The sequence below is a fragment of the Periplaneta americana genome, chromosome 2 (assembly GCF_040183065.1).
Source record: "Periplaneta americana isolate PAMFEO1 chromosome 2, P.americana_PAMFEO1_priV1, whole genome shotgun sequence".
NCBI lineage: Eukaryota > Metazoa > Arthropoda > Insecta > Blattodea > Blattidae > Periplaneta > Periplaneta americana.
The window spans coordinates 117467762-117485841 of record NC_091118.1 but is presented as its reverse complement, the minus strand read 5'-3'; the positions used below and the strand labels follow the sequence as shown (position 1 = coordinate 117485841).

Genomic DNA, 18080 nt, shown 5'->3' with positions numbered 1-18080 from the left:
TAAATTTTGAATAAGAAAAATAGATAATAACTTGCTCGGGCAACATCTTCAGTACCACACCAAATGCATTTGGTTATGGCATAATGTATGTGTATTATGTTATTTTATTGTTTGTTTTCCAGTGGCACTCCTTCCATTGATTTGTATAATTTGTTTTCTCTTTCAAGTGAAGTCCAGCGAAGTCACTTCTCTCATACATCACATATAAATTTCTTACATCCATATTGTCTATTTTTATATACTTCTGACTGACTAAAGTTATAAATTTCCTAGAGCCAGAATTCGAAGCAGGTTAGGCGTCCTTCACAAAGTCAGGCTCCTATATTAAGAAACACTTGAGTGACAGTTACAGAAATATAAGTACTGTCAAGTGAACAAGAAACTGTTTCGGAGAGACAGACTGGGATTACACATAGCTGAAGTTGAAATAAAGTTGTGAAATGTATTTGTCAGGAATGGGCCAGAGTGGTGGCGTCTGCGCAGCGAGTTTCAGCGAGGACTGAGCAGACCTCAGAAAGTCAAGTCCTACTTGCCTCAAACTGATCAAATCATCCAGGAGTTCGTGGACCAGCTCGAGGACAGACAGTGTCAGGACTTCCTGCCTGAGTTATCCAGGCTCTTCTTGGAGTGTATGTACAAACCAGGATTAGCAGATTTTGAGATAACTAGGATATGAAAGAGTCTTCAGATAAACAAGTAAATCTCAAGTATAAAGATAAAGTACACTTTTCGTGCTAAATATCATAAACCAAGCTATAAATGTAGCAATGAGTATTCACATGCCAACGTAGGATGAAAACTAATTGTGATGTTTTCTTAAGATGAAAGGAGCGACAGTAATTTTAGAATGTGCTCTTGTGTGTTTTAGTATCAGGCCTCGTTGCGTTCGATATTCGACTTGGAAGCTTGAGCGAAGAGGAGCACAAGAAAGGGTCATATACTTCTCGAATAATGGAGGCTGCCTTAACGACCAACAGCAGCATATTGGCTACGGACAATGGACCACAATTATGGCGATATGTGGACACTAGACTATATAGAAGACTCAAGAGGGCACAAGAGTTCATGGAAAAGTGAGTTACATGTTTATGCATTTAGAGTCCAGATTATTGCAAGGTGTAGAATCAGACTAGCACTTCTATTATCTTCTGTAGTGATGAGCAGCATCTGTAGTATAGTTTTCTGAATATTTTGAATCTTCATTTCAACAGTTTATACTAAATTGTCATACTGTTATCAAAAGTTTTTATTTTATTTTATTGGGTTATTTTACGACGCTGTATCAACATCTAGGTTATTTAGCGTCTGAATGATATTGTGACAGCTGCAACGGGGTTCAAACACGCGTCTGACAGGGCGCGCGGCAGACGAAACGCTGGTGTGGGGAGTATCTGCATGCTGAAGGGCAGAGGGGGTGTATTACGTCAACGCGACGAGGGGAGGCTGCGCGCGCAGCTGCTACTTGCGGAGTGAAGGGGGGAACGGACCCTCCCGAATCTTCCAGAGAAGTCTGTCCGAAGTGGAGATATCCAGATAATTCGAGAGGACACCTGTAGAAATTTCTCGTAACTATGATTTTGCTATAAAAGAAGAAACGCGAGCGAACTTGAGCAGTTTTCAGTTTATTCAGTCAGTGAGTAAGCCAGAGCAAGCAAGCCAGTCTTGTGTACCGGAGTTCGACTCGAGTGTGCGTCCGCAACTGTGTCAGCATCCGAAGGCCTGAGTTCGAGTGCAGTGGACCGGAGTTGGAGGGACCTGAGTTCGAGCGCAGTGGACCGCAGTTGGAGGGACCTGAGTTCGAGTGCAGTGGACTGTCTCTGAAAGTCTGTGGTTCGAGATACTGTGAACTTGAGTGACTGAACTAGAAGAACTGTGAACTGAGAACTGACAGTTCTGATTTGTAAATAGTGCTTTGTAAATATTAGTTAAGATTAACAGTTCATTGTTGTTCGTAATAGTCCAAGTAAATTGTCATTGTCGTCAGTGGAGTGCACTAACGAATACTGTGTTACTGTGTGGAGAGCAAATCCTATTGTTGGGATAATGAAACTACATTGTTGAGTTGAAATAAATTTACAATATGAAGGTGATAATGCCGGTGAAATGAGTCCGGGGTCCAGCACCGAAAGTTACCCAGCATTTGCTCGTATTGGGTTGAGGGAAAACCCCGGAAAAAACCTCAACCAGGTAACTTGCCCTGACCGGGATTCGAACCTGGGCCACCTGGTTTCGCGGCCAAATGCGCTGACCGTTACTCCACAGGTGTGGACTCAAAAGTCTTAACAGTACTTCTCATACAGGTATCTTGTTATATAAGAAGATACTTGGATATAATTAAACATTTAAATTATGAATGTTTCAAAACCAGAGTAAAAACTATTTTGCTTCAGTCCATGCCTTTCAAAATTACTGATTTTTTACATTAAAGCCATAAAATAGATTACCTACCTTCATTACTGTTGCACATAATTTTTCCCCTAACATTATTAATAATAAATATACAGAATAACTAAGATGAAGTCTCTTGGCTCTTACAGGATCAATCACTCTCCTAATAATGTTAGTTATTATATTTATTTTAATGTCTTTGTAAACTGAAAATTTAATATGTATCTTGTTATTTATTGTATCTTTTGGTAGTTTTACTATTTCTTTGAAGGACTTAAGTATGTCAAAATTAAATTAATACTAGAAATCTTATTTTGTGTGTGTGTGTTTTCGTATGAGTATCTACTGACGAACCTTTGATCTGAAATAGATTATACAGGGAATAAATAAATACAATACAATACATTCAGCTAAATAAGGGGATCCAGTGTAATAATTAAAGGTGTTTGTTGCCCAATTACGGTGTGAGGTGTTATTTACTTGAAGTGTAGTAAAACAGCAATTAACTTAGTCATTTATTCTTTAGATGTTTTTAATCTTGTGCACACTGTCCAATTATGTCAGCATATTGTTACAAAGACGGTTCAAACTAGGGATCACTATTTCTTTCCTGCAGTCCTGGATCAAGAAAAATCAACAGAGTTTAATATCTCACTTCGACTATAATATTTATACACATAGGTGACATAATTAGTCTGTTAAAAGTAGCACAAATAATTTATACATGGGGGACTGAAAATATTGTTGTCTATTCATTTTCACCACTCACAAACTACCTCATTTAAAAATAGTGGGTCTATTATGATGCTACAAAATTTTACTTATTTTGGGGAAAATTCATACTTCTTGATAACAAAGAAAAAGTGTCTTTGATATACTATCTTTGTTGTTTATTTCTCTGTCTGTCTGTCTGTTTGTCTCTGTCTTAGCCCAACTGTCTACAATATATTCATTGTTTTACTGAATTTTGTCTTGAATCCTTGAACGGATTAGGTTGTTATTCAGTATTAATGAGTGTTCAGGAAGTCAACTTTTTTAATCTGTTGGAGACTATGAACACATGAATAAATCCTGATTAATAATACATATATATTCAGGAAGTACACAATTTAAATGTCAAATTTTCTTTTTGTAAGTAAAAAATGGTGATTTAATCTATTTTAGTTCTATTGAGGTTTTTGAATCATGTGTCCTATGTAGAAAAAGTTCATCAGGTGTACCACCAACCTCTGTGCAGTTCTTTTGACATTAATGTCTACAAAATGATAGTAAATAATGTACACCTTTTTTTTATAAGAAAGTTTATGCAATTCATTTAATTTTTCTAACTTAAGTTAAAGTCCGATATTTTAAGTGTTGGCATCCTGAATAGAACAAATTTTCAGTAAATGTTTTAAAATATAATTTCTGTGCGTTTTTTTAGGATTGCTGTGGAATTGGTGCAGAAAAAAGTGGAGTCCATGTCACGAACTGCACCCAGCATGCATGAATCGCAGTCGTTGTTGGAACAATATTTGTCGAGCAAAAGTTTGGACGAGAAAGATGTCACTGGCATGGCAGTTGACATGTTACTAGCAGGCATTGACACAGTAAGACGGTTGTTATTGTTATCCTTCTATTTCTCCTACTCTTCCTCCTCCTCCTCCTCCTCTACCATTTTTTCCTTTGTCTTGTTCTTCTTATGACTATTTTTCTTATGCTCATTGTTAGGTTCCTTCTTTTGAATTTTTCTAGACATAATTTGTTAACGATATTTCTCCGCAATTGGATAATTCATTTTTTGACACCAGTGAAGGTATACTGTACCAGTGTATATGTCACAATCCTTGATATTGACATTAAAAAGGAAATACATATGTGTTCGTTTTTGTAAGACTTCATAAAACCTAAATGGCTCTGGAAAGTTCTTTTACGCTGAAAATAAGTTAAAATAGTTCATATCAAAAAGTGACCAAGTTATTTTACATAAGGAACTGTCTTATACTAAAAAAATTTTTTTCAGATATGATTTAATTAATTAATACAAGTTATTATTCATGCATGATACTATTTTTTGTGATGTGGAAATTATATGTTTTAATTAAACAGATGAATATTCATAGAATTGACTTTGATTTAATTGTTTGTTTTTCAGAATCCTTTGTAATATTCATAGTTTAAAGTGAATAGACTGGCTCGAATTATAAATTTAATATCTGTTCACTGCTTGTAGGAGTTCAATGCTTTTAGTGCCAAGAGTGTGTATATATATCGGATATTGATGCACTGGTTGTAAGTTTTCTTTGTTAGTTTCTTATAACTTTCATTTATCTACAACATGTCAGTTTTCAACGCTTCTATGGCTTTAAACTAGTAGTTAACTGAAATTGAAGTATAAATTATGTAGTTTTATGAATACATAAATTGGACAAGGAATGAAAATTTATTGCTTCTGACGCCATACTAGTACGTCTTGAAAACCAGGAATCAGGAGCTGCTGTTGTCCTGTGAATTGTGCAGTTTATCATAAGTTAAAGTGGTACATCATCTCGAGAAAATGTAACAAGTGCCACTTTCATCTTCGTACTTGACATCATGGGCAGACATCTCCTCAAATTGAATTTTATATTAAACTTTTCAATAAAAAATCCTCATAGCAAATAATGTCACATTATTTCATCTTTAAACAAAAATTTTAAGCAGAGCAACAAAAAGTCTAACCTGAGAACTCTGTTCAGGACAAGATAAAACTTGATATGGCTTCCTGGAGATAACTGCTCTGTCTTCGCATATGCCTCACGTATAAGAATTACGCCTTTTATTGAAACAGACTGTCCAAGAAAATAGTACAAATTACTTGTAGCTAGCTTATGGCTGCTGTTGACCTGTGATGTCTGTGTTGGATCTGAGTGATCAAACATCTGAACAGTTTTTAATCACATCTTTGGAACTCACAAATTTAAACTATGTGATGAAAGAGACTCTCCAAATTTTGAAAATTTTCATTGATCCCCTCTATACATATAATTTTATTATTATCACTTAATATTTAATTACTGGTAGCTATAAAAATGAACCACCTCAATTGAATGACTCTGATTGCCTTAAATCTCTAATGGTGAAGAAATTTTGATGTGAGTGTAAATATGAGTATGATATAATGATGAAGATATGGTACTGTAAAAGTAATGCTATTACCGGTACCTATGAGGTGCATCCATAAAGTAACTTTCCCACTCGTCCCACAGCTAGCAAACCATATGTTGCGCGAAGCGACTGCGTGTACGTGATAGAGTAATGTCGTGGCATGGCGCATGCACTAGCGAAATTTCCCGAGTGCTCTCAGTAGCTTCATTGCATTGGTTGAAGATGGACGTTCCTGTTCCAGCTCCCACCGCATGAAGTGCGGTCAGTAATAAAGTTTTTGAATGCACAGGGCATAGCGCCGATTGCAATTGATCGTCAGCTGTGCCAGGTCTATGGGCAAGCAGATGGTGAGTTGCTGCTGTAGAAAATTTTCAGCAGGATGCCAAAATGTGCATGACGAGGAGCGCAGTGGGAGGCCAACCATCATCACAGACGACCTTGTGCAGCAACGTACCATCTGCTTGCTCATGGCATTAGGCCCATAGACCTGGCACAGCTGACGATCAATTTCAATCGGCGCTATGCCCTGTGCATTCAAAAATTTTATTACTGACTTCACTTCACGCGGTGGGAGCTGGAATAGGAACATCCATCTTCATCCAATGCAACGAAGCTCTGAGAGCACTCGAAAAGTTCCGCTAGCGCATGCGCCATGCCAGGACATTACTCCATTATGTACATGCAATCGCTTTTCACAACATATGGTTTGCTAGCTGTGGGACGAGTGGAAAAGTTACTTTATGGATGTGCCTTGTATCTTAAAATATGAGCACTATAGTACAAAGGGAATTATTATCTGTCGTAGTAAAAATTCTCTTGCATGTACAGTATACAGGGTGTTTAAAAAATACGGGGCATAATTTCAGGTATGTATTTCCCACATGTTGACAATCAAAATAGTTCATTACAACATGTGTCCGGAAATGCTTTATTTCCGCAGGTTGTTGCCGTCAAAGGAGACATTAAGAGGGCACTCTGACAGTTCATTCCGAGGCGAAGGTTACATTCAGTGTTGTGTAGGCGTTAGACTGTGCGACATGTATTCAAATCAAGAGCTGGCAGAGATACACTTCATGTACGGTAAGACGGATGGCAATGCTGTGCTGGCTTGTCGTTTGTACCAGGAGAGGTACCCACAGCGACAATGTCCAGATCGGAAGACATTTGTACGTCTCCATTACCGTCTGTGCGAGTATGGCAAATTTAACTCTCCTGGTTTGGGAAGGGGACGACCAAGATCTACAACTCCAGAAGTACAGGAGGAGATTCTGGAGGCTGTGAACATGACTCCTTCTATCAGCACACGAAGGGTAGCGTTGCAAGTCAGTGTTCCTCATACGACTGTCTGGGGACTGTTGAAAGAGTATCAATTGTATCCTTATCATTTGCAACGTGTACAGGCCCTGTCACCAGCAGATTACCCTGCACGAGTTAGGTTCTGTCAGTGGTTCTTGCAGCAGTGTGGAGTAAATCCGAACTTTCCTGCCTTAGTATTATTTACAGATGAAGCACAGTTCAGCATAACAAATTTCCACAATCAGCATGTATGGGCGTATGAAAACCCACCTGCAACTGTTCCATCTCATCACCAGGTGCGGTTCTCCCTCAACATGTGGGCCGGTATCATTGGTGATCGATTAGTTGGACCCCATGTACTTGTAAACAGACTTACGGGGCAGGCGTACACAAACTTCCTGGAAAACAACATACCTCATGTTTTAGAAGACACTCCACTGATCAATCATCAACACATTCACTTCTTGCATGATGGCGCTCCTGCACACTTCAGTCGTACGGCTCGCCAGTACTTGGATCGAAGGTTTCCTGATTGATGGATAAGTAGAGGTGGCCCAATTGCTTGGCCTCCACGCTCACCTGATCTGAACCCTCTCGATTTCTACTTGTGGGGCCATTTAAAATCATTGGTTTATTTGTCTCCGGTGCCTGATTTGGAATCCCTTCGGAATCGAATTGTGGCATGTTCTGAGGACATACTCAATACTCCTGGAGTTTGGGATCGTGTTCGCAGGTCATTGAGACATCGATGTGAGGTCTGTATTCAAGCAGGAGGTGGACATTTTGAACATCTTCTGTAATGACAACAACCTGCGGAAAGAAAAACGTTCCAGTGAATTTCAATGTTATGAAGGCCATAACTCGGAAATGAAGCATTTCCGGACACATGTTGTAATGAACTATTTTGATTGTCTACATGTGGGAAATATATACCTGAAATTATGCCCCGTATTTTTGAAACACCCTTATATGTGTATGCGTGTGAGTTATACAGGAATGATTGGACCTGATAATGAAGTAAGTTTATGTGAACTTAGGTCCATTGTCTGAATTACAACTTTTCCATTCCATGTCTGTATGTATATCAAGTGGCCTTCTTTTACACTAATACATGCTTCGCATGTTCTACGTGAGAATCTAGTATGGAATAAATAAGTAATATGAGATGTCTTCAAAACAAAGATGCATGATGGGACTGACACTCATTAAGGTCATTTAGTAGAGAATAGCACACTGCATGCTCTCCTCCCCTCAATTTACTTGGTTATATTCTTTGTACATACTTCAGGCGGCTTTTGTATATCAAACACCTGTTCTTGATGTAAACATTTCCTGCAATCATGGATGTCACCATATTTGGGATACTGTCTGACTACGGCAAAATGTGAGGTAGTATTTTGAAAGAAGAGGTCACTTCGAACATTACATATGAAGTGTAGACATGAAGATGGAGGAGCTGTAGCTCGAATGAGACTTGTGTTCGGATCTAGTTTCATATTAATGTATTTAATTCTCAAGGCAGTAGAACATGCTCCCGAAATTTGATCACATATGAAGAGTCCACTGCAAGAATAATGGATGTCATTTGGAATACATTTTGGAGAAGCAATTGAAAGTTTGAAATGCTTAGTGCTCAAAGCTTAACTGAGATTTTCCGATAATTACTGGACAATGACTATCAGTGTTAATGCCATATGTGTCTCTATGTACATTCTATATGTCTTAAGCTATGCATTGACAGTCTTGGTTCATTTTCGACAAGAAAGTGACATCCATCATTCTTGCTGTGGACTCTTCATATGTCAAGAACTTTCCATATAATTATATGTGGTTTTTATATGTTAGTGCTACCACGCTCGCGTGCCTGTGCATGTGAATATGCGCGTGCACGCGCGCGTGTGTGTGTGAAATAGAAAAAAAAGAGAATAGCATAAAAACATTAACTCTACTGTAATTATAAAGTGTGTTCTATTGCTGTGTTGATTGCAGACAACTAACTCATCAAGCTTTGCGTTGTATCACTTGGCAACTAATGCTGACAGTCAGGCCAAACTGCACGAGGAGGCGTGCAGGCTGCTGCCTGACATCAGGTCTCCTGTCACCAAGGACGTCCTGGCACAGGCACAATACACAAAAGCCGTTCTCAAGGAATCCTTCAGACTTAACCCCATATCTGTCGGGATTGGGAGGATTCTGGCACAAGATGCCGTGTTGTCAGGATACTTTGTGCCAAAAGGGGTGAGTGTTAGATATGACAAGTGTGTTTATAGTAAGGTACAATTGTTTAATGTTGTCTAAGTCATGTGACATAATTGATATTTGATGATGGCAGTATAATGTATGCATTTATTATCTGTGGGAAGTGTGTTTATGATTGTTATATTTTAAAGCTTGTGTAAGGAAGATTAACAGCACTTTCAGTGATCAGTTTGACAGAAAAAAAATTTACAAGTGATTAAATTGATGTCCTATAATTTTGAATCCATAATTATGTTCTGCCGTTCAAACGTTAGTTTCAATGTGTGCAAAGAGAAACTGGATCTTTACTAGTCTCCCAGAAGTCACTTCGAGAGAAAAGTTGCATAATGAATTAAATTTACCGACTTTTGTCTAATTCATTTCTTCATTTCAATTTTTGTCAAGTTCAGTAAACACCAGTACAAACGTTCGATTTCAAAGTCAGCTATTTGCAGTGCAGTCAAAAACGTACCTAGCCATTTGGATTTTTCATTTTCTATTGTTTTCCTGTGGGCTTCCACCTAAAGCTTCAAGACATATATTGGAATGAGAGCTAGAAGAAATAAATGACGGACTAATATATTTCCTGATAACTTAGCTTTTTCCAAATTTACATTAATTTCTTTTGGCTGTTGTGCTTTCAGCTAAGATTTCAGAGGAGTTAGGGTTCGAATTCTGATTCATAGAGAACGAAACTTACTAAGTCTCGCGTTCATCTCCTGAAGACTGTGAGATAAGGTTCTGTTGACAGGAGATCAATATGCGCCAAGGTGTGGCCAAACGAACTGTGCCTTATGGATTAATACTTAGCTGTAGTTTCTCTGAATAGGTTATATTACTTTTCGATTTTGTCCCTTCTAAATTCTTAACGATATGAGACAAATGGCTAACATACTTGGAAATTACATAGCTAGGCATTTCAATTATTCTTTTCTGCCTTCATTTTTTCCGCCTTGAATCTTGAATATCGAATTTGCACAAAAAAAAGTCTTGGAAATGTTTCGTTATACGTACAAGAGTAGGACTAATGGATGCTCATAATATGATTTGACGTAAATAAAACATTAGTACCTAAGTGAATTAAATAATTTTCTCAGTACCGGTAGCAATATCTTGACAAGTTCATTTTTTTTAACCTGGCATTTCTTCCCAGCTTCTTCTGACCTAAGAATGTTAAAATTATAGAAAGGTTAGATACAAATCAGGCACAGCAGATAAATGATGACAAGCGAGCTAAATATGTACCTTGCCTTCCATACCTAAGTGAAAAATATAGCATTTCCCTTTACAACTTGGGTGTTACAGACTTACTATTTGGAGCGAGGAGATGTCTACCACAATTCACATGTAATATTTTTAACTCTCTTAATATCCCCATTTATGAGATTCAGAAGATTGTGGTGGAAATTCTGAAGACCTCTTTTCAAATTTTACACAAACATACAAATTTTTGTTGAAATGTACAAAACGGATATTCATATCACTTTTCTTTATATATTTATGTTTACAATTCCGGATCCCAGTGGTCACCCTCACTTGAGGACGGATGATTGTGAATAAATCTTAATAGCCATAGGCATATTATATGGCTTTAGGTATTTATGTACGATACTTCTGAAATTTTTTTACAATGTGTTATAAGCTCTTGATTTCATGAAACTTTGACACAGGCGTACAGAGAAGGAGTAACGAGAAAAGGAAACTCTGAAGTCCAGTCACATGTAAGAGTCATATCCTTAAGCCACAACTGAAGAAACTTGCAGGCTTCATATAGAGCATTAGTTACTGGAACATATTTATTATTTATATTTTCTATGCAAAATGTGTTAAAAGTAGCCCACACTTTACTGATTGCTTGACACACAAGAAATGAAGTACCTAAATAAAGAAATTGCACAGAATAGTAAATATATATATATATATTACGCGTACCAGTACCTGTAAGTCAACACGTAAGTTTATATAAATTCAGTCTAACATAGAAAGGGAAACAATAAAATTTTAGTGACGTTATTTCTTGGGTGCTTCTTCTGCCATATTTCAGATTCAACATCAGTCAGAGAATCTTATTTACTTATATACTCGTATACTTATATTATACGTCCGTCCAAGTGGTTATGTCGCAGGATCATTGAAATAGAGGAAATCACGTGACAGTTATTTACTTAATGGGATCCTTTTTTTTAAGTTATTTTAAACAATTGTATAAATGTATTAACGAAATACATAATATATATGTGTAGTTTATATTTCATTGGGGACTCATCAAGCAATCTGTCTTAATATTTTGGAACTGAGTAGAAGTTTCTGCTGCAGACGGTGGTTGTGACGCAGAACCAAGTGACATGCCGTTTAGAAGAGCACTTTACCGATGCCAGTAGGTTCATGCCCGAGCGCTGGATCAAGGGACACCCATTATACACGCCTGTCAGCCCCTACCTGGTGCTGCCATTTGGCCATGGCCCCCGTACGTGCATTGCTCGTTGGCTGGCAGAACAGAACCTGCACACATTGCTACTCAAGGTCTGTGACATTTCTACCAATTACTGTTACCTGATTGTTAAAGAATTATTTTAAATTATGATTAATATAACCCTCTACTTAATTTATCTCTCGTCACATATTTTCTTTTACCATAATCTGCCTGTCTTTTGACTCACACAGTATAGAGTTTCAACATTTCATTTGAATTGCTGTACCTGTTTTTTTATACATATGCTGTAATGTACAATTTGAATATTTTATCTAAATTTCTATATCTGTAATAAAAATTTTTGTTGGTTGTTATAGGTAACACAGAAATATTGTACACGTATAAGGGTTCTGCATTAACTTTCACTTCTTAATAGTGGATTTACTTTTCTTACAGCCAAATAGACTTCATAAACTTGAACCATTTGGTGGTATCTCTTACATACATAGAGGCGGGGAATATCCAGGCACAGAATGTGTTACAAAGATGCGAGGGATGCTAAGTAGATATTCAAAATAAATAAACTATAGTTTTGCACAGTGAACGGTAGTTGAATTGAAAATTTTAACCTGGAAATTATAAATTTCATAAAATTAAAAGGTGATCAGTTTATCACAACATTTAAGTACCGTAATTCAAATTACAGTCTCATTGCTTGATTTGATTTTAAGAATGTCAGTACAAAAAACAAAGATAATTTACATATAAACTGCTAATATGTGAAGTACCATCTCACTGGAAGTGAGTGCTTTACGACAAATATATTTCATATCTTAACATATCATATCAACTGCTGTAAACTGTGGCATCTGTAACTGGTAAAATACAGGCAACAAATAAGAAATGTTGGCTTTATTAGAATGTTGAGATAACTCAGTGGAGTCAGGCTTTCTGTTTCTACTCCTGTGTCATTGGTTCCTTTAATGTTTTAAAAATATTTTCTTCCTTTTCTTCAATTCCTGTATTTCCTCTTACTCTTATTTTCTCTTTCATTTTTCTTTCTCTCCTTCTTCAGCATCATCTCCATGTTCTCCTTCCTCTCCCTTATTCTTCTGATCATCATCTTCGTCTTGCTTATTTCTCTTCGCCTTTTTCTCCCGTCTGTTCTTTTTCCTCACTTTTAAAGATATTCCTTTTCACAGATTTATGTATGTTTGTAAAGAATTAAAGTGATGATTCTTTCCTGAATATGACAGTGTACTTTTTGTTAGGTGTACCAGATGAAAATGATTTAAGGAATGTATGAAAGAAATTAGCTCTGACGTTATACATATTGTGGGTATCCACAAGTGAAACTTTGCTAATATGTTGTGAAAACTAAAAATTTTGTGTCACATTTTCTAATGATGTGCTATGTAACATTCCAGACATAAGTTTGAAAACATGGCATCAATTAACAAAACTACTGATGCAGAGTGTAATATGTATTATATTTATAGTAGGTACCGGTAGTATGAAGGTTGAAAGCAGATCATATATTAAGAATATTAGGTAGGCCTACATTTACAGTTGAGAGAAGTAATCATCCTGTTATTGACAAGTTCTTTAGTAATTTCTTAACTGTTTGTGGCTCAGTGAAATACAGTATAAAAATGCTTTATTTCTTCTCAGTGCGTATACATTTATTCATTCATTCATTCATTTATTATATTCCATAGATATTACATGAGCAGTGAAGCTTTAAGATGTGGAACAAGTCAAAATTTTACAATATTACAATTACAATTTTTAGAAATTTTTACAATATTTTACAATTTAGTAATTTTCTACAATGATGAGGTGAGGTCCGAGGATTCGCCAAAAGATTACCCGGCATTTGCCTTTTGGTTGGGGAAAACCTCGGAAAAACCCAACCTGGTAATCAAACCAAAGGGAGGAAATGAAGTGATGCCAAGGACTCGCCTTAGACATTTAAAGCTGCAGTCCTACTTTATTCTAAATAATTAATTTTACTTAAGTTGCAGATTTCTTTATCATCTTACAGAAACTGTAAGATTCCATTATACAGACTTTAATAAAATGTAAACAAAAGTCTGTGAAAATACTGTCACGATTTCATACATTTCTCGAACTGACTTGAAATTTTTCATTATCCTCTTAACTAAAACTAATATTAATTCGATGATGCTAATGGTTAGAAACATAGTCATACTATGTAGAACATTTCACTATAATGGATTATATCAGTGTGAAGATGCAGCACGCATTCAGGTACTGTACCTCAGAAAAATATTTTGCTAAAAGTTTGTATAACAAGTAAATCAAATACATCCGTAAATACTTCTCAAATACCAGACATTGTTGTACAATCAGAAGTTAATAAATTCTTTATAGTATCCATCCTCTTTTACAGTGTATGAGATTTCACTATCACTGACTACAGAAACTCATGCTGTCACTAAAATTGCTTTTGATATGTATGCTTAATGTATTTGATAAAAATTGCAAGTACGAAACTTTGTGTAAACAGAAAATTCTCCACTTCAAAAGCGGGAATCCAAGAAAATCTAACAAAAGAAGAATTTCTCTTGGCTAGGTTAGTTTTCTCCCACTGATAACAAATTTTCATGGTACATATAATACATATCTGTTAAGTGTGTTTCATTGATGATGTTTTGTGTGTGCAACATTGCATCAGTGGTAATCTCCCTTTTCAATGCAATTTAGAAACTGAATACTTCACAATTAAATGTTATTGCGCAGAAATTTTAGGAGATGTCTTTAATTAAATTACATAGTTTTGGAAGTATGAAAGCCACTCACATCTTCACGCGACACTGATTCACATTGTTGTTCAGTTATTCACTTGATATGTTTACAGATGATACGACGGTACAAAATTGGTTGGGCTGGAGGCGACCTGGACTGCATATCCTTGCTCATTAACAAGCCTGATAGGCCCATTCAACTCACATTGAAGGAGTGGTCGAAGTAAATTAACATGGATCATTAGCTGCAGACTCTGGAGTACATGTGTGAGGGAGGTACAGTTTTTTGCTCAAGGTATATATGAATATATTAATTTGCTTATGCATAATATAAGTACCTATTTAGAATGTTCCTTCATTTCTCAGTGACACATACAATGAATTATACACATAAGGCCATGATCAGTTCATTAATCCACTTATGAAGCATGTGTCTAATTTTTAATTGGTGATAATATATCATCGCCATTATCCTCTTCCTCCTCCTACTAATCATCACAATCATCATCATCGAGACTATAATCGTAGTAAAAATGATTATAATTATTTGTAATTTTAATCTGTTTGCCTTGTTAGTGTAATCATATATTCCTGCCTGCCTAGTTTCATGGGATTCTAAGGTTTGAAGCTGCGTTGTTTTTCTTGGGCAGTTTGTCCAGATTTAAGAAATAGAGAAGTAAAATGCCTTTAGGACATAGGTTGTATCTTTGGCAGCATAAGGAAATGTCACTGTATATAATGTGAATTTTGTGAGACTATGCAAGTTCGGAGATGGTGTTTTATATTCTTACATACCAGTACTGTACTTCGTGTCTGCAGCAAGAGTCTCAGGAAAGATTAGTTCCTCGTTCGAACTAGTAAAAATGTAGTAGCTCGTATTTTTATATTTTTTAAGACAATATCTGTTTCTTACTGGTTTTCAAAAATGAAACAAGCCTTATAAGATGATCGTGTGTATGGTTATTGTTTCATACTCTTATGTACCATACTTCATGTCTACAGCAAGAATCTCGGGAGAGAGTAGTGTCCTTGGTTGAGCTATTGAAAATTTAGTAACCTGTATTTTTACATTTTTAAGACAATTTCTGTTTCATACTAGTTTTAAAAAAATAAAACAGGCCTTGTAAGATGATCGTGTGTGTATGGAGAAAGAGAGGAAGGAGGAAACAGAAAGAGATGATAGGCTAGGAAAGAGAGAGAGAGAGAGATAAATTTGTGTGTGGATATTATGATTATTTCCTAATTTTTTATGATTGAATCGATTCTGATCAAAATTTGTAGGTAGGCCTATATTATAATACGTACTTAATAATGTTGCAGTCATATTCCTTAATTCTAAACACTGACTCCAGAAGAAATATCAAACTCAAACGAAATGTCTTAGCTCAAAATTAGAAATTTTATTTGATTATTATGCCATGCCAAAAGAACAAGTGTAAGAAAAGCACATTCCTCCAGTTACCTATAACAGTGATAAATAAGCAAACTAATGTCGTCTATTGTATGTTATAAAAATGTTGGGCTCAAATTACTACGCTTTAATTCATACAATTTTTGTTTGGATTAATATGTTTTCAGACTATGTAGTGTTTGCAAATGCAGTAATTTTTCATTTAATTTTAGAGAGCGTCCATCAAATAAATGCCGTTACATATTACTGTTAATAGATCGAACTTGACTGCCGAGGAAATAGTGTGTACAATTCTCCTGGATTGAGCACGGGAAGGCTTTATATTGCATTATATGGACAGATACCACAGGCTGAAGACACGTCAAGGTTAGAGTATTAGTATACAACTGACGTCCATTTAGTGGAGTTCACTGTAGTTCGTGGCATTAGAACAGTGAATCTCCATTTATGATACATATATTACAAACAGATCGTACAAAATGTGTCGTGCTATATTTCTACCGAAATACCATAGCGTTCAACAACCATCTGATTCAACAGTCCCGAATTTAGTTGGGGGGGGGGGGGACTGACTCATTTTTAAATTAAAAAAAGTGCATAAAACGCTTTCTAGCCGAAAAAGAACTCGATAACATTAGCTATATATATGAATATATGAAAGAGTAGATATTGAAGTTCAGTAAATCCAGATTCCCTGATTGAAGTCACATTACGTGATGTAAAGGTGGTTGTTTGGTATGCAGTTAGTGGTGCGAGAATAATTGGGCCGTTATTTTTATGATACTATCAATTCCGAAAGATGTTGAAAATATTCCTACGAAGAGAGAAAACCTATGGACATTTTCAACAGGACGGTGCAGTAGTCCCTACCATGAGACTATTTCTTGCTGTTTTACACAAGGATGTCATTAACCATGATTTCTGGTCTGCCGGGTCTCCCAACCTTAATCCGTATGGTTATTATATGTGAGGCAACCTCAGAGCAAAAATGTATGAAGGAAATTCAGATATAATAGAAGAACTTGAGAATAGTATAGTATCTACCAACTTATTGCTTCTGTCAATAGAGATGAATTTTATTCCAACATACTCATATCTAAAAATCTTTGAAAAAGATATGAAATGTGCATTAAAGATGACAGTCGTTGACAGTTTCAGCTTTATTATAAATAAGGCAATGAAATAAATTACATATGCAATGTATATAATGTTTAAGTCGCGAGATTTTATTGGCAAAACTGAAGCACTGAATCACTGCTAAGTGGCTGTTACTTTCCCATATCACTTTCTGAATAGTGCCATACTAAGCAAGACCTGTTTCCAGGAGTACTCCCGTTATAAACGAATAAGTAAGTAATATTATGTTCAAGTGCATAGGCCTACTCTATTATATTTATGATGAGAATGTGAAACAGAAAAACGGATTGGAACTCTCATGTGTAAGGGTTGATAAAAAATAGAATAGTTTAAGCTATGAGAGTTGAAATACTTAAAGGAAATAGGGAAAATAATACTCCATCCAATACAGCATTATGTATGCACTACTAGTAGTAAAACTGATGCTATTTATTTATGTGAAAAATAATATTCCATTCAATATAATATAAGTATGCATTACCGATACTAGTGGTGAAATACGTATCACCTAAGACTCATATCTTAGGTGCAACAAATTCTTCTGCTTCTAAATTCATGATGTGAATGGACGGACACAATTCTGTCAGTAAGAGTATACTCTCCAAACTAAAACTCTTTCTACAAAAAAGACGAAGTATTGCCAATCAGTGAATGCAAACAATTTTTTTTCAGTACTCCCTTACAAATTATTTGGGAAATATCGTGAATAGCATAATAAATATTATATGGAGCAGGATATGGATCTGCATGACAGAATATTAATTCTGAAAATACATTCCTTTATACAGTGAGTCTCTGAAGTCGTGCAGCAACTAATGATGTGCCTGCTTTGGCTGGACAGTGCAAGTTCGTTAGTCTCGCTGCACGTTCTCAAGAGACTGTGTACAATTGAGTGCTCCCATTTTTATATTAGTCTGTACTATATTACGCATAGAAGACATTAGATATTTATCCCAAAACGAGAATATTTAGTTAAAAAAATTTCGCAGCACTATTCAGATGTGATATACCATATCACGTTGTAATCTTAATAATTAGCATTTGGTGTGAAGGAAGTATGTTTTTATAATTCTGTTATATCTTCACATTAGCATTCAGAGGAATGACTTTGTAACTATGTTATTCTTTGAATTGGCACATAATTACATGTTTACGTTTTGTATTTATGCTAGATACATACATTTGTAGCATTAAAGAATAACATTTGAAATATTATTGATGTCTTATTTTCCTGTGTAATCTTTCTTAATTCAGAACATGTTTTGATTCCTTTCCACTCCCATGCATCTGTGATGTGCAGTTA

General features: G+C 35.9%; 1 protein-coding gene across 3 annotated transcripts in view; it reads left to right on the top strand.

Moving 5' to 3' along the window:
- Positions 1–18080, top strand: part of dib (Cytochrome P450 302a1, mitochondrial) — a 93964-nt gene that overhangs the window by 28044 nt on the left and 47840 nt on the right. For 2 of the 3 annotated variants that reach the window (XM_069818386.1, XM_069818385.1), the window contains exons 4-9: positions 454–629; positions 869–1073; positions 3812–3977; positions 8800–9048; positions 11365–11571; positions 14343–18005. In XM_069818386.1, coding sequence (XP_069674487.1) covers positions 454–629; positions 869–1073; positions 3812–3977; positions 8800–9048; positions 11365–11571; positions 14343–14456 — 1117 coding nt within the window. In that variant the 3' untranslated portion in view covers positions 14457–18005. Of the gene's footprint in view, positions 1–453; positions 630–868; positions 1074–3811; positions 3978–8799; positions 9049–11364; positions 11572–14342; positions 18006–18080 lie in introns of those variants that run through there. The other variant, XR_011330970.1, reaches the window with a different exon arrangement.